This window comes from Antennarius striatus, chromosome 7 (assembly GCF_040054535.1).
Source record: "Antennarius striatus isolate MH-2024 chromosome 7, ASM4005453v1, whole genome shotgun sequence".
Taxonomy (NCBI): domain Eukaryota; kingdom Metazoa; phylum Chordata; class Actinopteri; order Lophiiformes; family Antennariidae; genus Antennarius; species Antennarius striatus.
The window spans coordinates 19,320,208-19,342,840 of record NC_090782.1 but is presented as its reverse complement, the minus strand read 5'-3'; the positions used below and the strand labels follow the sequence as shown (position 1 = coordinate 19,342,840).

General features: G+C 39.6%; 3 protein-coding genes across 4 annotated transcripts; all 3 read right to left on the bottom strand.

Annotated features, from left to right (window-relative positions):
• Window positions 1-16: 16 nt before the first annotated feature.
• slc35e1 (solute carrier family 35 member E1) lies at window positions 17-10,516 on the bottom strand. Its single transcript, XM_068318483.1, has 6 exons — window positions 10,094-10,516; window positions 7,637-7,707; window positions 6,142-6,279; window positions 5,497-5,622; window positions 5,176-5,421; window positions 17-4,965 (listed from the first exon to the last, which is right to left on the bottom strand). The coding sequence occupies exons 1-6, from the start codon at window positions 10,419-10,421 to the stop codon at window positions 4,747-4,749; spliced, it is 1,128 nt and encodes a 375-aa protein (XP_068174584.1). The 5' UTR covers window positions 10,422-10,516; the 3' UTR covers window positions 17-4,746.
• A 1,016-nt stretch (window positions 10,517-11,532) lies between these two features.
• On the bottom strand, window positions 11,533-17,658 carry LOC137599451 (mediator of RNA polymerase II transcription subunit 26-like). Of its 2 annotated transcripts, none has more exons than XM_068320403.1 (3): window positions 17,349-17,658; window positions 15,408-15,485; window positions 11,533-15,306 (listed from the first exon to the last, which is right to left on the bottom strand). In XM_068320403.1, the coding sequence occupies exons 1-3, from the start codon at window positions 17,418-17,420 to the stop codon at window positions 13,744-13,746; spliced, it is 1,713 nt and encodes a 570-aa protein (XP_068176504.1). In that variant the 5' UTR covers window positions 17,421-17,658; the 3' UTR covers window positions 11,533-13,743. The 2 variants fall into 2 exon arrangements, with proteins under 2 accessions (XP_068176504.1, XP_068176505.1); XM_068320404.1 differs by having other exon boundaries at window positions 15,408-15,482.
• Window positions 17,659-18,566: 908 nt separating this feature from the next.
• Window positions 18,567-21,202, bottom strand: smim7 (small integral membrane protein 7). Its single transcript, XM_068319759.1, has 5 exons — window positions 21,118-21,202; window positions 20,848-20,889; window positions 20,709-20,761; window positions 20,550-20,640; window positions 18,567-19,371 (listed from the first exon to the last, which is right to left on the bottom strand). Exons 1-5 carry the CDS (start codon window positions 21,141-21,143, stop codon window positions 19,356-19,358), a joined length of 228 nt encoding a protein of 75 aa, XP_068175860.1. The 5' UTR covers window positions 21,144-21,202; the 3' UTR covers window positions 18,567-19,355.
• Between the last annotated feature and the right edge of the window lie 1,431 nt (window positions 21,203-22,633).

The following is a 22,633-nucleotide window of genomic DNA, read 5'->3' as shown; positions in this document are numbered from 1 at the left end:
ATTTCCTACAATAAGTTTCAGGAGAAGAGGCAAATTCCAAAGAAGTAACCAAAACTCAACAACTCCAAATAACGTGAAAGGCTGGAAGAGATGACAGTATATAGTGGTAAAAGCAGCAAGATAATTTTTTTTTAGATTTATTTATTGATCACGGAGGATAAATTATTACTTGCACTTGACCAACCTTGAGGAGCAGGGGGCAGCCCTCAGGCACCACAGAGCAAGTTGGGGTTCAGCATCTTCTTGTAAGCTATCTTCCTCTGGTGTCTGTGGAATCTTTCATGATTTATGGACCTTTTCTGCCCCCTGCTGGCCGAAAAACGCTAGAACGAGCTGACAAACCACAACACGTCTAAAAGCCACCTTGTATGACTGCAGCATTGCACTTCAGGAACCTGATTGAGACTTTCAGCCTTGGTTTTGTTTCCTGAACCTCCTGAGAAAAATGTTATTGTTCAATTTATTTCCAGTTGTTTTGAATGGAATTCTCTATATTAACTCAAATGGACCAGAAGACAATGAAAGCATGTTTAAAGCCTGGCATTGGCCAACTGTTTCAGAGAGTTGTGACTAATACCTAATTCAAGAAAGACAAGGAAGTCACAACGACTTGTGCAATATTATGCAACATTTGCAAGAGTAGACAAATCACAGAACCCCTCGAGGGCCACGGAGATGAAGACAAGGATAACAGCTGTACCAGGATATTAAATGGTGCTTTTGCAACCAGGGACAGCTAAAATTACCAACACTGTAAATACACACCTTCTATAATGAATGAGTCATACAGAAAAACCACACCTCCCTGCATAGACAAAAGTTTCTGTCCATTCCTTGGTCCAAGTGTTCTGAGAGTGTGCTTGAATCCCTCCTCCATGCGAGGAATTTTTACTTCCAGTTGAGGATTCTCAGAATGATGAAGAATACGGCCCCAGGTCTTCATGATTAAGGATGTTACCCTGTGCACACAAACTGTGTAACTCAAGAGGTTTTTGTTTGAACTTCGGTTTATTCTGAATTATCTGTATGCAAACAGAAGGCTGGCACTTGGAGGGATAATTAGATGTTTAGGTGAAGGTGTTAAACGGGGACAAAACCAGCTTTGGTTCCTTGATGTCAAGCAGAAGACAGGAAAGTCTTGCTTGAGATGAAGATAAAACTTACCAGTATCATATGAACAGCATTGTGATCCTTATATAACATCTAAAATCAAAGTGTTAATACAAATCTTGTGCTTTAGTCCACGTTTATGTTGATGTAAACAAAACCATTCAAAGTGTTCAGTATTCCATAATGCATTTATTTTTCCTCCAACACTTACAAATATCATTTACCAAACATAAGCAGACAAGATGTCTGTAAATACCTTTTGTACCTTGACACCTATAAATAAAAATCTATAAACATCATTTAAGTAAAAATTCTGTCTCAAGATCAATTAAAGATGGACAAAGTTGATAATTATACAATTTGTACAAAGTAATCATTCCCTTCTTCCTTTCATTCACATCCCCGTTAAAAGCTTTACAGGAGAGCCAACATTGATTAACAGTTCTCCCAATTTTCTCAATGTACACAAATAAAAAAACAAAGGACACAAAATAAAATAAAATAAAATAAAATAAGGAAGTTCACAGGAGATGAGACATCCTGACAATTGTAGTTCATCAATTTTTATAACCTGTACACCTGCAGACAAGGCCTCCATCTTATGGTGCATCATCACCATCATCATCATCATCAAAAGGGTTATGATTTTGGCAAGTAAAACAGGAGTGATATAAAAGGGACTGCAGCAGAGTGATTAACTGCAAACAGAAACACAGATTGCATATAAATATGGAGAACTGCAAATAAATTGTATTTTGTTTTGGAGGTTTTCTGTAGATTAACAATTATTTTGATTTCAAATTGGAATTAACATCCACTCATCTTCCTGCTCCGCTCTGGTGTCTCTCAACTCTTTCAGACAGCTGATGTTTTTGCTAAATATTAACCAGGTCATTCAAAGCTCTTCAGAGCATCAGTGTTTAATTCCTTCAGGCTCATCAGGAGTGATATCATTCACGAATCATATAAACCGTTTCAGTATCTTGCTCAAGGACACTTCAGCATGTAGACTACAAGGCCTTGGGATCTAAAACCAAATCCACCCACAATCCTCTTGGGAAGAAGTACACCTGTCCGTTTGTTACATCCCGCTTCAAAGCGGTTATTTATTGTTATTGTCACTGTGTGTGTGTTCGTCCGTCCATCTGTTAGTTAGTCCACCAAAAATCTTTGCAACGTTGCAGATAGAAATATGAAACAAAAAGCACATTACTCGGGCGACAAAGGGGATGAAAATGAGATGTTGACCTTGAGAAAACTAGGTCGAGGTCAAATTTAAACTTTTCAACATTCAGGAACCGGATAAGGTAGAAAGACCAGGGAGAAGGCCAGAGTGAGTAAGACCATAGATCAAAGCTACAGCTTTGATCTACGAAAGTGGGTCAGAGCACTAGGTTTGAACTTTGACCTATGCAAGTACAGTAGGTCAGGGTAAAATTTTGAATTCAGGGGTGTCGTGGGATGTTGCAGTCTGTGACTGCCTTGTTTGATGTTGTAGCAATAAAAATTTTTTAAAAAGCATCGGTGGTGACATTCACCACCAATGCCAAAGATGACCCACATGCCTTTTCTGAAACATTTAAAAAATGGTGCAGATGTCACCTTTGAGGTTTAAATAATTATTTTTTTTTTTCTAATACCTTAAGAATACTATTAGAAGTACAAGTACATCAACCCCTAATCACACCTTGAACAAACTACAGCAGAAGGGACAAGGCAGGCAACAACTTTCATGCCCTCAAATATTCATTCATCCTGTTTGCCCCTTCAAAATAAAAGAGCAGAATTTAAATGGGGACTTCAGATGGTGGCCATTTAAGTTGGGCACAAATAACATTTCCTATTGCCACAGTGAGATGCTCAGTTTGCATCCCAGAAAACAGGTTATCATGCAACACAAAGCATGATGTTTCTTAACTTTTTCAAGTAATTTTCCCCCTCATCAATTACCTTTTAACGCAGGGGAAGCTAACAACTCTAGGAACAATCAACAATGACAAAGCTCTTCTCTTCCTGAAACGATGATCGGCTCTTTGATTGCACAAACCAAACAGGAGCTCAAGCATGAGTCTATATAAAGAACCCCCCCCCCGACAAAAGTGCTACAAAAACACTTCAGGACTACCCAGTCACACAACACAGCAGCACATTCTTCATAACACATTAGAGTTGTTCCAGGATGTGCAAACTCAAACAGAGCCTGTTTAAAAAACATAAAACACGACAGACTGGCTTTGGTTGAGGTGAAAGAAAAAGAGCCAAATGATAAGTAAAATCTCCCTCTGCCTCAGGAGCTTTGCAGATCAACTCGTACTAATTATACGTATCAAAAACCAACAAGACGCGCATTACTCGAAGGCAGTTCATCAACCACAAACTGCGACAGTATTAGAATGAATTTTGACCTCATTTTGCAGCTGATGCAGTGCAAACTGAAGGAATTCCTTATCCTGGCAAAGCTAATGCTATGCTAACTTTTTACATTATTACTTCATGAAAACAAATTGTGTATCTCAGGTTAAAATAATGGGACTATTAGCTCACTGTGAGGTCATCGACCATTCTTGGTAACAGAACTAGTCTCACTCTTAGTTCGATGAGCACTTAATTATGGTCAATGATATGGAGACCGTGTGTGTGTGTGTGTGTGTGTGTGTGTGTGTGTGTGTGTGTGTGTGTGTGTGTGAACCGTGGCTGTAAAAATCCTTTCCTGACAAGCATATCTGAATTGAACTGTACAATAACTGCATTTTTAAGAATTTTGATATTTGGCCATTTATACTGTACCTCTCTTACACCTGCAATTTTAAACCATTTGGTAAAGCAGGTGGTGTAGTATCAAAAATAACATCTCCTGAACACACAGGATGGGACTGAAGTCACACATAGCAGCTGTGTGAGTACCACTGAGGCTGATGGGATTATCAATAGTTCTGGGGGGGGATTTAGTCCAAAGAAATTATAAAGAAAATAAAATGTATTTTGTGATAAAGCAAAATCAAATGACAACCAGTGATTACGACGTGAAAAGAAGGGGACATGAACGCTTCATGATGAGCAAACATGTTCCAACTAAGGTAGACAATATTGAGTGAGAATTTTTTCACCATACCGTAGAATCACAACCCCCCCCTTGGGAGAAAAATTCCTTGAGGACAACACCTCAAACCGACTGTCTGTCCTCAGGTACCTCAGGAAGAAAAAGGAGAACATAAAATGCTTCAAACCAAAATGTTCGATAATACCAGATGACATCCTGTCCTCTCAAAACCCAACAACCCGAGACAAATAACGACTGGTTGTAAAAACACAAGTCGAGAATTTCCCGAAAGTAAGGTGCAAATCACTTGAGTTTGTTCTACGTCCATCTGGGGTGGCACATGACATCAACTGGGCATCGTTTCTGGATCCATCATGAAAATATTTTACGTAAGTTTTGTATTTTCTCTCAGACCATCTTTTATTGTTGGTACCAAAGTAATAAATAAACAACAATATACAGTGAAGAGGGAGGAGCGTGGGAGAGGTCACGCCGCTGGCTCATCATGACTCACGTCTCATTCTTCCTTATCCAGAATCAACTGCGGCGGCCTTCAGTGATGTCTATGATAGCGACCCAGACACAGGATGAACTCCTTACACCACGTACTGGTGGTTGCCGCTGTAGTTTGACGTATAGGCGTGTCGGCTGTACTGGAAATGGTCGTTGTTCCAGCTGTGCTGCTGCTCTGATCCGTGGGAGAAAGGTCCCGATCCGTTGGCCTGGATTTTTTCTGGCATAGGATTGTCAAAGGTCATCAGGTCCTGTTTGGTGCTGGGCAGCAGCTTCTTCTCCTTATTAGCATCATACTTGGCCTGTCAAAGCAAAGGAGAAGGGTTTTCAGTCACAAAGTGTACTGGTAGTTGGACACTGGCCACTGTTTGCTCAGAAAACACCTCCAAACAATTTCAAACTGTTTTCCCAAGAGATTAAATCAAACATGGGAAGAGGATTTCTTGTATCAGAGCTGGTTTCTTTGCTCGTTTAACGTGACTTTGCTTCTCGTTTTGCTCGGAGTGACTCACTTTGTTGTAGAGGAAAACTCCAACGATGGCCGTCATCATACCCAGGACATTCGTGAGGGTGACTGGGTTGCGCAGCATGAACAGGGAGATGCTGATGACCATGATCCTCTTGGTGGCGTTGGCGACGGCGTAGCTGAGGGGGCTGATGAGATTAAGTATGCTGAAGGCGATGACGTTCTGAGCGAAGTTGCAGAAGCCGCTGATTAGGAGGAGGAGTAGAGTGCTCGACCAGGAGGATATGTCGTACTGGAAGGATAGCAAGGATGGAGCGGTTACATTTCAGATCGTTTAGGACCTGTTGGGGTTGTTATGGCCACTCACCAGGTCTCCGTTAATAAGAAACACAGACAGATCCACCAGAACCCACGTGGGCAGCATGAAGAAGACAGCATGAAAGCCCAGGATGTTGAGCAGCCTCAAGTGGTGGATCTTTATGTCTCTCAGCACCTTTAAAATGGAAATCAAACAGGTTGGGAAAATCACTGCACCACACACCGACGTCGTGGTGCCGGGTTCTGAGTCTTTCTTTGTACAGATGATTCCTTTTGTAAATTGAAGACTTATATTATCAGGAAAATAAAATGAAGTTACAAAAGAAAGTTTAAGAAAGTTTTCAAGAAACTTTCTTAAAGTCCAGTGGATTGATTTAAACAGTTTTGGATAACCATAACCTGGATAACTGAGAACCTACACAGATATACAGGGAGTCTATAGGGAGTCTTGTAGCAGACTACATATGAGTGATGACTACAGTTGTGTATTCATTCAACAGATTCTCTGTCCCTCTTTATACAAGCTGGTAACACTGACTATACCAGTCACTCAACAAAGGTTGAAACCTCTTGTACATCCTTCAGACAAGTTTTTTGGACAATAGGTTTGAACTGGACCAAAAAAAAAAAAAGACCTCTTCTAGGCAGAAATAATTACTAACCTCATGAACCTTCCAACATGACAATGATTTACCTTTTTGGAAAAGATGTTCTGCAGTGAGAAGCACAGTGTGGCGGCGAGAGCGCTGATTAGTCCCGAAACGTCAAAAGACAGCTCAGTGACGGTAGCCAGCAGCACTCCGCCAATGATGGGGATGAGCGATATGTACACCTACAGTAGTACACAGCAGGACAGGGTCAGGTCCACCTCAGGCTGCTGGCAAGTTACTAAATAATGAAAGCAGTTGCTGATATGAAATCCATAATAAATGGACCATAATAATGCAGTAATACTATTAAACTCTCAGACTGACAGGCTGAGTTAAATATGAGGAGCTCTTTATTTCAGTTGACTTCAAGAAGCCTCCGACTGCAAACATTCTGCAGCCGTGCAGGGGATGTGAGCATTTGTCCATTGTGATAAACCATTTATGCAACATCTGTTTCTCATTGACAAACTCCTTGGACTAAAGATCACTCCTTAGCAAACAGACAGCTTTCTTTGTCAGTCTTTTCAGTGTCCTGGTGTCACTGAAACCACATCTGCAAGCACACATAGAAACTAACTATTTAATCTATCGGATGACACGTCCCATGACCCGAAACAATTTATATAAATACAACTCATTTATTTGCATGCTAAAAATATCAGATAGTGAGAAATGACACAGACCTGCAGGTGTTATGAAACCCACTTATGTACCCACCCACACGGAGGCAAAGTGAGAAACTCTGCAGGAAACTTGACCGTGATTTATTTTGTACAGTTTGTCATTTGAAAAAATGCTGAGTTACATTAAGTACATTAAGTTTTTCAGCACAGTACAGATCCTTCCAGCAGGATCTGTACATATGGACATCACACATCTGCAGCTGCGCTTTCTGTGAATGCAACCCGTCCTAATAGCAAACTGTTAGCTGTCAGGCAAACATGACGAGACGATGTTGAACTCAGAGGTCTCCTTCTCCACATCAAGCAAACCCCGACTGCTAAATGTAGCAGCATCGAGATGGAAAAGTCAACTATAATCCTGAGATGTTGAGTTTTAACTTTACAGAGGCAGATATTTAGCATTTTTCTGGTGTTCTGGTTTTCCCAACATAACAGAGCTGCACAGCTCCCATTTACTACAGCAGATCACTACAATTAGTGACGCAGCATGATCTAACAGTGTTTCTTGTAATGAATTTTAAAACACAGTATTTAAATAGTAATGCATGCTGTCTTGAATAAAACATATCGCTGGATAACCAAAAAATTATTCAAGTATCATTGTAAGATTATTTTGGAGTGACGTCCAAATAATAAAGATTATTTTACATTCCAAGGTAATTCCAATTTTACACGCTGATAAAAAGAAGGGGTTTTACTTTTTGACTTCCTCCCTCCCACGGATGACCTGATCAGCGTACGGAAGCTGCAGATGACTGTAACATGAGAAGCAGTGCAGGTGCAGCTTCGTGCCACATCACCACCTCAGGCCAGGGCAGCACAGTTCTAGTGACTTGTTTGCCAAAAGTATACTTACCTTTGTGGTTTGCTTCTCCCTCATGATAATTCTTGATAAGAGAACAACCCATATTGGCATTGTCGCTTTGACTGTGGAAAATACAAAGATAGGATGGCAATGTCAGTCTAGGCATGATGACATTCAGTTTTGTTTCTTGACAAACTTGCAAAGCAATTCAACGTCAGAAGGTAGAGAACCAAACTGGTTAGCTAAGTTAGGATAAAATTTCATTGGCTGGATCAAGGTGAAAATTTTGAGTCAATGAATTTTTTAGAAAGTGCTTCTAGTATTGTGTCACTAATTGATGTACTGTCACGCACATGTCACTAGCAACGATAAAGTTTACTTGGGCATGACGCTGCCCTGGAAATAAGTTAGACGTATTTGAGAGATTAAATTGTTATTTGAGAGATTAAATTGTCACAACTTGATATCGTGTGGAACAAAATTGTCTCCAGATTATTCAGAATTAAGATTCAATTAAAAAGAAACCAAAAATTATTTGCAGTAAAAATCACGATGGAAAATATTTCAAATCAATTTTACGCTACTGCTTTTATACTAAACCTTTCAGGAAATTAATTCTTATTACTTACCCTCATGTGTTTGATAACTTGACCTACTTTAATGACTCAGATTATTAACACAAAACACACGCAAACTTGAAAATGTTTTTTAAAAGTACTGAATACATGTGCATTTAATTAATAATTTGACAAACACACATTAAAGAAATAAGAGGTCAGGAGGACTATTCATCGTTTTCACTTTGGACTCAGTGGTCTACTTATTCATACTGCAAACAATCTATTACTTATGGAGTATTCACTTTCCATATGATGAGTGTTGATTTAATTCAGCCGCACTGCTGGTATGAGACCAGTTTCTAATATTAAAATAATAAATCAGTGACTGGATGAAAATCTGAAGCCACGAAATTGTCTCATTATGAGTTTACAAGCTCAGGCATAATCACACCACTTCAAATATCAGCTTCAAACACCACCAGGATAGCAGTTTTAATGAGGTCTAAAAGTGCAGAACATGTTGATGTATTTACTTTCAGTTTCATAGAAAGAGATTAGAGATTCAGAAGAATAAGAATAAGAATTGAACTTTACTGATCCCTGTAGGGGAAATTATATTATTTTAGAGGACTACTTAGTTATTTCTTGAGACTAGAGTTTGTTTGCTTTGCGTTGTTAGATATTACATTTTGTGAGTTATCTTGAGGCGATCAGCGAAGAAAAATCCAAGAGACATAAGGTGAACAACCCAAACAACAGCTGTTCAAGTGAAATAACACAATTGTGACACAATCAGTTTGGTGTGTGTCTCATCATCCTAAACGACAGCGATAATCATAGCAGTGAGTAGATATGTCAATCCTGATTTTGTGTTAAATGTGAACAAGTGGTTTGTCGTTCCACCATCTATCTAAAGCTGACACTGACAAACTATTTTGGAATGGTGAGCATGCACCACGCAAGCAGCTCCTCTGGTTGGCTGCACCCTTCTCCAGTATGCAAATAGCTCATGTTAGATATGTCATTTCACTCCTATTTTTCATGCTATTTCGTAGGAGTGGGTAAATCAAAAAAACAAACAGAGAAGTCATGGATGGTTAGTTGATATAAAGGCTTTTAACTTAAAACAAAGTCAGTAAAGCATGTCCAAATTTCCAAACTGTTTACTGAGAATTAGCACAAAATCTCCCATCAGATCGATGTAAAAACATGTTTTAAAGCCAAGAATAGATTGTCTCTGTGACTCATAATGTGTTTATTAAATTTTCATTCCTTCTTCATTCAAAAAAAAATTTGCAAGAAACTTTCTACATACAAATACTTTTAAGGTTAAAACTTAAAAGTTGTTCCAATATTTTTTTTCTTTACACTAGATAAACTTTATCTTAAACCTACTGGAGATGTGTCCTAAAGCTTTGGACACATTTATCTATTTTTAACTTTGAACTTTGACCCTGGAGAGAGACAGATGTAGGCCAACTTAATGATTTCTTTCTCTTCATGGATCCTTAACATCCCTTGGATCCAGGTTATAATTCAACTTGATGGATCTTAGGTGGATTTATTTGTCCACATATTTTCGGTATTATCTAAAACTTGTAGCAGATTAATATGTCAAAGTTCTTCCGACGTATTAACGCAGAAAGTCACACAGAACAGGTTCAGCTGCAGGAAGTTCTCTAGCTAACACCAGCTAGCTGGACGATGTCTTGTGGATCAATTTATTTTCTAATATTTTATCATGAAACTAATGGCGTGAATCGATCTGATATCTTTTCGTGACGGAACACCACACCGATCCGGGGCCCACCACACAACTTCCATTGTCCGCGTCGATCGGGAGGTTTGATCGGCGTTAGCATCGAAGCTAACGCCGACTGACGGCACGGACACATCATCAGATGTGCTGATCGTGACTCCCGGGGGGTCACAAACACAACATACTCACCGGTGTGCGCGTACGAAACCGGGACCTTCCATATGCTGAAGTGGGCCGACACAGATGCAAAGTATTTCCCGAAAGCTAAAGGCAGGATGTACCACCGGTAGTATCTGCTCGACAGTTCTGTTTTGGGGACTCCCCATGCCCGCAACAGCGGCGGAAGAAAGACGACGATGGAGATGATGTGGAACAGAGAGACCGTCACCGGGTACGGGAATCCATTCAGGATGATTTTGTTGACGATGTTGCCCCCAGAGCTCACCGTGTACCAGCACACACACAGGAAAATGATCCGGATCCCTTCTCTGACCGGGGGCCGGTCCGCCACAGCCATCTTGCAGCGCAGAGTGATGACTCACAGGCGGGCTGTGTCGGGAGAGAGCAGCGCTGTCGAGCCTTCAGGCTGCCGGCAAAGACACGCGGAACATCCGCAGAACGTTTAAAAAAATAAAAGCCACACGGGTTTCGTTCGCTCCAGAGGTTTTTTGTGTTGCATGAAAATAACTTAATTGTGTTTGCTTGCTTCGATGATTATATCAAACCTAAAATAAATAAAATAATTAAGACAAAGATAGAGAAACAAATTTTGAACACATTTCACAGGTGATAAGAGTCAAAAAAAAATCACTGTGCCTTCCAAGGCATTGATTGCAGCAGTAATCCTCCTCCTCATGGACTGGTACAACCTCATGGAGGATATTCATGCCATCTGTCGCTCTAATTCAGGCAACTCTACCCCAAAGGTTACCAGTGGATCGGGCCTCATTGCTAGATAGTCCAGAACTGGGGATAAGTTCTTCCGACACACTGGATGTTGTCCTTTGGCTCTAAACTTGTGCAGCTGTTAGTCCAACGTGTTGTAGCTGATTTATTTTTCTACTGTTGTGGATTGGTAAAATCCCGGCTAGTGTTCTAGCTATGACATTTTCTCCCCAATCTTTTATGTCTTTGATATTTGCGCATTCGCTCATCAAGTCAGTAGTCACTTGTAGTGGGATGAAGGGATCAGGTCTGGTTCTCTAAAAAGTACACAAAGACTCAGATCTAACATGTTGTGAATTATTAATTCACAATTTTAAATGTGAGAAGACTCTGAAATTGGCACATTTTAAACACCTAGTAATTAGAACAAATAATTAATACCTTGTAAATGAAAATTGCAAAATGTACTTAATAATAAAAGATTTGGTGTGAATTTAAGACTGTTGTAATAGTACCTGTAAGGTTTTGTAGTCCAATCGATTAAGCAAAACAGCTCGAGTTCCATGCATTAAATCTGTATATCTCATATATTGTCATTCAAATTGGAATGTTGTTTCCCTTTCTCCTGGTGAAATAGTTCATTTGAAAGTGGACATGCACGCCCATCCATGATCCTCCACTATAATTAGATTAATGAATGCAAGTCAGTAATAAACACGTGAAGACAATCAAAATTTCCTGCATTTTTTTATTAACACATGACATGTCCATGTAAAAGGACGAAGTAGTAAATATGTTCTCTTCTGCGTTCCATTGAACAGAAAAGGCTATTTTCTGTACATTTACTAAGGCTGTCTAGGGAAAACACAGGTTTCCATAAGGCAAACAACATCTAAAGGAATGACATTAAGTACTTCATCCAGCATGTCAATTTATATCTCAAAAGTTCCTGACAGTACAAAGATGCAATTTAGTGACATAATCTGCTCTGCCACTAGAATTCTTATTTTACAAACTAAATACATTGGAAAGGGAAAAAGTCAAGTACGAAATAAATTAGTTCACATTATCAAAATACGTAATTTTACAGCATATTCCTGCGCAAAGTAAACTGGCTTCAACAAGAAAATTTAAGAAAGTTGCACCTTGATCACTGAAGGAATTATGAATAAAGAACTTAAAAGATATAGTCTGTCGTGTAGAAATCTTAAAAGTAATACACAACATAAACTGCATACACAATCACTTAATTACCTTATCTGTATTCACACGTAAGTCACATCTAGTCATTTTTGACAACGTTCAAACCTCACAACAAAAGTTAAATCTTCATTTATTCAGTTATGATTAAAATGAATTATGTATTACAGTGCATCTTCAAAGAATACACAGCACTTCAATTTTTCCACATTATATGGCAAATTCATTCCAAAATTCTACACACTATAATGACAATGTGAAAATTTTTTTCAAATCCCGGATACAGAAGTAATTACAGGCTTTGCTGCAAAGCTCAAAATGGAGCTCAGGAACGTCCTGTTTCCAATGATCATCCCTACTTTAAATTCAGTTTATTAGACATGATTTAGAAAGGCACACACCTGACTGACCTTATCCTGGAGATGTAAATAGTCCCGTGTTGGGGAATGTCGTAGTTTCTGTGGGTTATGTTTTATATTGTTTGTTCTAAAAAGAGAAATAAAACCCCAACTCCTTCATAATACTGCTGAAAATGACAACCAAACTGTGCTATCGGGGAGAAGGGCATTAGTGAGGGAGGTGACCAGGACCCAATGAACACTCTGTCAGTGCTCCAGCGGCCTTCAGAGAGGGGAACCTTCCATAGGATAACAATCTCTTCAGCACTTCATCAACCAGGCCTGGATGGTAGGGGGACCAGGCGGAAGACACTCCTGAGTAAAAGGCACAACAACCTCTCTGGAGTTTGCCAAAAGGCACCTGACAAAGGTTGATCTCTTTGGTGTACAGCCTGGGGTTGTGTTTTTAGGAAAACTGGTGGAGTTTGAGAGGTTTTCTAAGAGGAATGGGCAAAGCTGCCCATTGATAGGTATGCCATGCATGTGGCATAATATTCAAAAAGACTTGAGGCTGTAATGACTGCCAAATGTGCATCAACAAAGTACTGAGCAAAGGCGGTGAATATACTGATGTGCATGAAATGTCTTACAGTTTTTTGAAAAAAAAAATCAAAACTTTTTTCACATCGCCATTATGGGGTGTTATGTTGAATTTTGAGCAAAAATAAATATATTCCATTTTGGAATGAGGGCTGTAACATCATGTAGAAAAAGTGAAGCATTGTGAATTATTTCCAGAAACACTGTAAATATGAAATAGTGGAACAGAGGTTCTAAAAGGTGCAATGAAAATGTTTCTCACAGAGCACAAATAACTGATTGTTAATACCAAGGGTAATGAAAACCACTTGAAGCATTCATTTCAGCTTCATAGTTGCACAAATCTTTTCCAGACACATGAGCAAATTCACACAACATCCTAATAGACTGATGTATCTGTTGGATGATTGAATCGCTTGAAGCATAAATGTAAAATACTGAAATGAAAGAGGATGCAAAACTATTACAGGAAAGTCAAATTCCACAAAGAATGTGGATCTCAAAGTACAAATAAAATGTAGCCGTGGAGTTTTTAATGAAGTCCTCTCAGAAAACTACAGGTAGTACTCAATCTGTTACTGAACACCAACAACTAAATGATCAGATAATGCATAGCCGTTAACCTCCGTGTTGCCCCCATACAATGACAAAAAACAGAAAAAAAAAGAACAACTTTCCATCCACTGTCCTCTACACTCAGCCAGACAGCAAATTTACTTCCCACTTTCACCAATTGTGCAAAGAAGCAGCTTACCAAAAATATAGAGCCTTCACATATGCAAACTTGTTGATGTGTAAAATGGACTGCTTTAAGTTTCAATCCAGACAGACATATGGTAGTATGTTCAACCTGCTGTCATCTCCATGTGGATCTAAAGAGATGCAGTCTGTCCAATCAAACCAGTTATCCTTTGTGTCATAGCAGCCATTAACCCCAGACCAGTGCTGTGTGTGTAATTTATTCAGATCTTCACTTGTTATTTCTCTGCTAACTCCTGGTAAATCCTGGGCTGGGAGTTCTGGTGCTAAACAGTGCGTTTTCTTAACATCTTTACTTTGGTGTCCCTCTTTATTCAAGAACTCTGTCATAAAAAAGTGAGCACTGGGTGTGTGGGCACCTGACAGTGTCAGCACATTACTTTGCTGGCTAAGATATGACTGGATTATTTCACTCCTTGACAGCTCTTTCCAGTCTGTCTGCTGGAACGGACTAGGAGGCAAAGGTGGATTCTGCTTCGACTGTTCTGACCACTGAATTTCAGGTTTGTGACCCAGTCTGACCTCCCCCTCTTTATGAAAGGAAGGCTTGATCTGTCCTGTCACAGGGTCAAATGTTAGTCTCCTGTCTTTTAACCTGACTGGTTTTACACTGCCCTCTACAGTCTGTACATCTAAGTTTACTACACAGTCCTTAGACTTGTATTTCTGACCATTCCTTTTACCTGCATTGATCACAGTGCCACCATCTTCCAAACTGACCCTACTGCAGGACAAGTCATGTGAGGTGTGAATAGATGTACTGGGTGGGCTGCTTTTAAAGTCCAAGTCTGTAGACGTTGTACCATCAGTATGCAAATCCTGAGTACCAACAAAGAATGACCGAGGACACGATCCCACGCTCGAGTTGTCCACAGAAACTGGCGTCAGGGAGGAGCTTGAAAGACTCTGTGCTTTTGCTGCTTGCATGTCACCGACTTCCTGCTTTGCATTTTTAGGGCTGTGCAAAGAATCATGAGGGCTTCTGGGTCGATACTGCCCCCCAGAGGCAGCTTGCTCCTGTCTGGCTTGCTGCTGCAGGACTGATGCTTTTAGCAAATATGAAGTGCTGAGAGGCTTACTGTATCCCAGGGCACTTGGATGAGGTATTACAGCATTGACTGGGATTTTATTTAACCTGTCACTTTCCAAAGGCTCTGACATATCTCTGCTAAGAGACTGATATGCAGAAGTATCTGTAAAAATTTCCGAGCTACAGCCAATTCCATTTGTTAGCAGCTGTTTGGAGTTTTGGATTTTATCATTACGGGACACTTTAGATATCTTGGCTGGTAGTAGTTGTCCATCCTTCTGGTCACCCTTATGTTTCCTGTCGCTCAGTTTTTCCACACGTGGGGATGAACAGTTGTTGAAGTCATTTCTGTTCTTCAACTCAGGACCTGTTTTACCTGATGGGGTCAAGGCAGCTGGAGTGGAGATGCAGGGAAGAGCACCACAATTGGAAGACCATGTTGCAACGGTGTGTACTTTGGATAACACGTCCACCTTCCCTGGCTCAATTAGCTTCTGCCAGTTTCGGAGGAGCTTCTTTGCCCTCCTGGCAAGATCCTCATTCTTTGTTTTCTTCCGGACATCGTTGATGAGCTTACCAAGGCGGGTTTCCTTCAAGGAGATTGCTTTGTGTTACACAGTAAATATGACTGGACTGAATTACATGGCATTGAATTCTCACTACACATGTAGTCTGTCTGAATTCAACCTACCTCCAGTGCCTCTTTGGTTATTGGATATTTCTCCAAAAAGGAGACCACCTCCATAACGATCACCATGTTGCATATCTGCTAATATAGTCACAGGGTTATAATCACCATCATCAGTCAATGTCATTTTCAATAATATAACACCATCCAGGTATAGTTAAATGGACTGTGGTTCAGTTCCAGGACTCCCCCTTAGTCCCATGACTTACTCCTACTTCTGTTTTGCATGTTCCTATGTAAGGCTGTATGCACAGTTTCTTCAGGAGAGGGAGACAGCCTTTGACTTTGCCAAGTCAAACAGCCAAGGTACTCGATAAAGAGGAACAAAATTAACAAAAGGAATTGAGCATGTATAAAGATGTCACAAATTGTTATTCACAACCTTACATGCATAAGTTCGTATGCATTTCTCTCCCCATAGAGAGAAAAGCTGTTAGTAGGTTAAGGAATGATTTGAATAGACTTTCAAAAGTGCACCTGTGTGTCACCACTAAAACTACTCATACTGGTTTCAGCCTTAATGTGAAAATTTGAAAGATATGCAAATTTTTCATAATCAATCCCCAAAACAGTCAAACGTGCAAATACGATCCAAGATCACGACCGTTTGTCAATGAAAATCTGGGCCTAGTTTACACAAGTTAGGTTGTGCAATATGCTGGCATAAAAAACACCATTCTGCAAGATAATTTAAATTTTATTATTTGAGATTCTGCCATAGGGTTTTATAGTGTGGTGGTTATCATCAATAGGGGCAGATTATTGTTGGAAATATTTTTAAAAATCTTTTTATTCACATTAATACAACAAAATTCATTATGACATAACACAATCAAGAATTTCTTATCTATAATACATTACTGTTTTTGTTTAATGAAAAGTTATAACAGCCTATATCTAGAAGTATAGGCGGCAGTGGCTCAGTGGTAGAGCGGATCTCCAGGATCGGCGGTTCAATTCCAGCTTCCGCCCAACCATCTTCGGACTGTGAGCTGACAGTGAGAGGTGTCAGCTCACCTCCCTTGAGCAAGGGCGCCGTCCTCCTTACAAGCTGCTCAATTGGGCCCACCACAAAGTCACTGCCCCTCACTCTGCCTCTCTCATTAGTAATTGCATGCATACAATAATGTTTCAGGGGTCTGTACATAATATAATTTATATATCAAAGTCAAAGTCAACATTATTGTCAAATACTGTATATGCACGACATACAGCACAGATGAAATTACAGACCTCTCAGACCCACAGGTAGTGAAAAAAACACAAAAGAACTGCTCTAGCAGGAGAGAGATGTACACATGTCTAACATCTATGTATATGGTGTGAGTGTAAAGATACTTTATTAATCCCCCAAGGGGAAATTAAGTTTAAGTCCTAAGTTTAAGTGAATTGTTTAAGATTTGAGCTTAAAATTCAATTCAGTATACCACTAAAAGAATTATTTCTAAAATGTCCCCATTGTAACTTCACTTAGTCACGCTTAAGGCATTGTTATGGCTGTTGTGCTTTGTAGTGAATTGGAACACCAGTGGGACAGACCTACTGACCAGTATACAATGATAGTACAATGGTAGTTCCATAAACTATGCGAGGAAATAATCCAATCTGAGTTACTTTACGTTAAGCACAGAGTTTAATAAAACAACTGCTATTTCTCACTGACGGCTGCATTTACCAAGTCTTCAGTCCTAAAACACTGCAGCCAAGTGAACCCAACTGAGGTAACTTGCCTATATCAGCATGAGCTAACAGCAGCCACGGTCTCCTCATACTTACTTCAGCTAACTACTTATGTTAGCCGGCTAATTAGCAAGCAAACATTGCTCGTCATTTGTTGACTACCCCCACTTTGTCTGCCTTTAATGCGGAGTCCGAATCGGTGTGACCTTGTTGTCTGCACCTCCGCTCCTAGTATATCCTTATGAAAGTACGTTACACACTCACATTGCTCTGGGCGTCGATGGCCTGTAGCAGCCGGTCTCTCATCACCTGCGGAGTGGCTGTAGCTGCTGTCATCGCCTGGCGGTGTCGATGGTCAGGACGGACCCCCCTGCCGAAGAGATGGCGGTGGTGAAGCTACACTCACAGGGCCGACGGGAACTCTCCCCTGTGACCAAACATCATTCTTTATGATGCTTTCACCCGTTTTCATTCACCACCGTCTTAATTTCAGCCTTCACACGACAGTAAGCCACTCTCCCCAGGAGTCGGCTACCTCCTTGGCTGGTAGCCTACTCTCCCGTCTTCTCAACGGACTATTTGTGAAGCCTTAGCGCAGAGCATGACGGGAAATTTTTACGTAATCATTCGTTCACGTTAGTGACATTTCGACATGAAATAGAACGGAATTATGGGATACTGTATATAAAAATATTTTCTAATTCTTTGGACCATGTCATTTTCTATTCAGAGTAATATTGTCATTACGAAGCTAAAAACGATATTGCGGTCTATATATTTTAGTAATAAATTAGATATAGAGGCTGATCACGTTGTAAAAATTTAGACAAAGAGTAAAGAAAAATTGCAAATTATTTCCCTTAAACATAACTTTCGTTTTATACAAAGAACTTCATCACCCATATTAATGTAATTCTAAAACTGCTTGTTTTAACGTCATTAAATAATAATAATGTTTTGGTCCGACATATTTTCTCTAATTTACCTGCTCATCAATCTTTATAACATTTAAAAATTATTATTTTGCCTTTTTCTTGATAGTTAATCCATTCGATTTTAATACAAGAATTGCCCTGTTAATGCAAAAATGTCTGATAACGTTCCATTAAATCATTGAGAGTAGTGATTCCCAATACATTTAACACTAGGATCTACTTTTTCTCTTTGTCTTCAGGCCCCAGTCCACACATGGAAACGTAAATCACATGCACCTAATTCCTACTGACATGCTACCCCACCTGTTACTACAATATTCTTTTTCCACAACATGTGGTCCACTAAAGCTAACTTTTAAGTGGGGGCTGACACACTATGAGGGAATCGAGCGTGCAACCAATATTAAAACACAAATTCAATACCAGTTACGTCTTATCCATGTCCAGGCTATGCAATACTATACAATCAAGCAGGCTTGGTATATAGATAATAGGACAGAAAATGACAAATGAAAGAGCAAATGCAGTTTACAAGAGGTAAGTTAGATCAAATAGTTTTTTATTATTTTGTTCATTAACTTACACAATCAGTACAGTTTAATGTGATAGTGTGTGATAATCACCTCTGCTAAAGTTATATTTTCAATAATTTCTGATTGTTATTAGGATTATGCAAAAACTACCAAATGGATTTAATTGAAACATCATTGAAGTAATACAATTGTCCCAAAAAACTCAACAGTCATGAAGAATTATTTGGCTTTAGCAGAGACATAATTTCTACTGATAATTATGAAAAAGTGTCACAGCACCATCTTATCATGGATTAGTATATTCCATATGTCACTTGGGTCATTACCCAATCATTGTGCACATACATTAATGTCGAACATAGGTGGATAACAAATTACATTTTTAATAAGAATAAGGACACATTTACAACATAATATATACTGTACATCTCCTTTACATTGCTTATGTGCCCAAGAGTAAAGAAAATTTCCTCCCCATCATGACACTGAATTAAAATACCGTTCAGATTTCATGCACTAATCACTGAGGAAGAGGGATCATTTTAACTTGAGGGCACAGGACAGGAGATGTCTGGAAACGGCAAGTGTGATAGTGCACCTACAACTCAAAAACAAATATTGAATGAATGTAACATCTTCTATAACATAAAATAAATACAGAGATTCATCAATTCCTGTACAGTCAGCTGAAGATTTATGGGTTAGAGTAATAAGAAAATGGAGAACTATTAAAGACAATTTTACAGAATTAATCTTAGAAAATCTTCATCTCTGCAGAAGTCCAGTCATCCCACAAGGTCTGATCATGATCCAAACAATCTATGAGGATTGAAGACAAACCAGTTAAATCATCTGCTGGACTGTTTAAAAGACAAGGCATTAGAAGTAGCTTCAAGAAACCAAAACACTTAATAGGCAGGGGAAGGAAAAGTGAAGGAAACTGGGCTTGCAAATATTTGCACATATTTTACAAGTTTACATTTCTATGTAATATTTCCATATAATAATATGGAATATTTCCATATAACGTTTGTTTTATAATATTTCTGTATACAGTGCACCCTCGTTACTCGCGGTTAATGTGTTCAGGAATCACACGTGAATAACAAATTCCGCGATATAGCGGTGAACTATTTATCTTATTATTTACGGTAATTTAAAATGTTTATGAACCCTCCCCATACTGACATTAAACTACCTTCTATCTGTATTACCTTTTCCCACACTCTTACAGACTGTTCGAAGCCGTTTTGTGTCTCATGGATGTGCGTTGCTTTCCGAGACTCACAGACTTCCGGATGCCGTCAGCCAATAGAATACACGTATGGTATCACGTGACAACCTACTAAAAATCTGCGATGAGGTGAAGTCGCGAGTTTTAATGCACGAGGGCGCACTGTAATAAAAATCTGTTTTATAATATTTCTATATAAGTTTGTTTTAGCTAACAGTGTTACAGACATTACTGAGGATAATCACACTTTAACACTGTGGTTTTCATATTTTCTACAAATTCATCGAAATCAAAACAACTAATAAAAAAAATAAAACAAAACCAACAGAGCACAAGTCAATCTCTAAGTTCTTTGAGAGAAGGTCAATAATTAAAAAATGGGCAACAAGGTTTAGAATATCACTCAAATGGTACTTCAATGTCTGTTTGTCTGCCATTACTGTACTTTAAACAAAAATTTCACAAAACAGAATTTTACAGAGATCAATTGTATTAGCTACTGCAACACTGTTGAATGTAGATGTGCTCATTCTAGTTTACGTACAACAATGAAACTATGTACTATATGGCACAGATAATGTCGTTGTTGTCTTGTTTACGAAAAAAAAAAATCTTGAAGGAAGAAAAATATACCACTGGTAATTGTACCTTTGTGTGTGTTTGTATGTAATTACAATAATTCTATTCACCATTCCATCCTTAAATGAATTACTGTACATATCTACATCTACACCATCAGAAACTAAAAAAGACAGTTACTTACAAGACCATGCAGAACATCATGAATATGTTCCACAGAGCGATGAATATACGAAAGTATCGTAGGCTGAGCAGAAACTCCCTGATGTTGTCACCTGAAGAAATACTGCTCATTAATATGGAACAAACAAGCTAGCATGCAAGCACACACACACATACACACCTGTAGTTGGTCCTCTGGACTCATCCTCAAATCCTTGGGATTCCTTCTTTTTGCTGCAAAACAAATGTCATTTTGTTTGTTTCGTTTTGGAGATGTCGGTGGCATCTTAACTCTGACCTTAATTAAAGTTCATACTCACAGTTTAAAATTCAGCACCGCTCCTGCATTCACAAGCAGGGTCCTAGACAGCATAGCGACATAAGCAGGTATTAGTATAAAGACATTATTTCCTTATTGAACTAGCATTAGCTGGTGAGCTGGCACTACCGAGTTACAAGCCTGTCATGGCTTGAGGTACTACTAATTTTATTTCAATAACAAATTATGCTGGAAAAAATGTGCCGAGAGGACACGTCGATTACGTTAACGTGTTCTGTCCGTACAATACAGCAGAAAGAGAACAAATTACCCGAAAATTAATAGATCTCCAATCATTTTGATCACATCTGACACGACTCACTTCCGTGTTTTTCTGCGTAGTCAGGACACAAACCCGACTCTGCGCAGCCTTTTCCCCGCCCACATCTTCTAATTGGTTCGACGTAATGACAATTTGTCAAAGTAGGCAAGTTTTAATTCAGCCATTGGCTAAATCAAAAACGTCACAGCGACGCTAAACCAATCACGAGCCGATGGGGCGGGTCGTGTATTGGAGGAGTTAATTTGGTTATCGCGAGATGTTGGTTAGTGTAGTGACCAGGATGTAGCTGAGAGGTTGAACGTCTTCAAATCATAAATCCAGCTGTTTCTGACCCGTTGAAAATACTAAAAAATAGCTAATACACACACGTAGGAAAGCAAAGCCATTTTTAATGTATCTTAAGTTGTATTGTGATCTTCTTCCTTTCCTTTCGGCTTTTCCCTTCAGGGGTCGCCACAGCGAATCGATTGCCTCCATCTAACCCTGTCTTCTGCATCCTCTTCTCTCACACCAACTACCTACAGTACTACAGATGCAGTATTTGCTTTGAGGATGTTGATAGAGGAGTACAGAGAAGGCCAGAGGGAGCTCCATTGTGTTTTTGTAGATCTGGGAGAAAGCTGATGACAGGGTGCCCAGAGAGGAACTGTGGTATTGTATGAGGAAGTCTGGAGTGGCAGAGAAGTATGTTAGAGTGGTGCAGGACATGTATGAGGACTGTAAGACAGTGGTGAGGTGTGCTGTAGGTGTGACAGAGGAGTTCAAGGTGGAGGTGGGACTGCATGCAATTTCCTCCGGGATTAATAAAGTATCTATCTATCTATCTATCTATCAGGGATCAGCTCTGAGCCCCTTCTTGTTCGCTATGGTGATGGACAGGCTGACAGACGAGGTTAGACAGGAATCTCCATGGACTATGATGTTTGCAGATGACATTGTGATCTGCAGTGAGAGCAGGGAACAGGTGGAGGAGAAGCTAGAGAGGTGGAGGTTTGTCCTGGAAAGGAGAGGAATGAAGGTTAGCCGCAGTAAGACAGAGTACATGTGTGTGAATGAGAGGAACCCAAGTGGAAGAGTGAGGTTACAGGTAGAAGAGATCAAGAAGGTGGAGGATTTTAAGTACCTAGGGTCATCAGTCAGAGCAATGGAGAGTGTGGAAAAGAGGTGAAGAAGCGTGTACAGGCAGGATGGAACGGGTGGAGGAAAGTGTCAGGTGTGATGTGTGATAGAAGAGTTTCAGCTAAAATGAAAGGAAAGGCGTACAAAACTGTGGTGAGACCAGCGATGTTGTTTGGTCTAGAGACAGTGTCACTGAGGAAAAGACAGGAGACAGAGCTGGAGGTAGCAGAGATAAAGATACTGAGGTTCTCTCTGGGAGTGACCAGGAAGGATAGGATCAGGAATGAGTACATCAGAGGGACAGCACATGTTAGAGGTTTTGGAGATAAAGTCAGAGAGGCCAGACTGAGATGGTTTGGACATGTCCAGAGGAGAGATAGTGAAT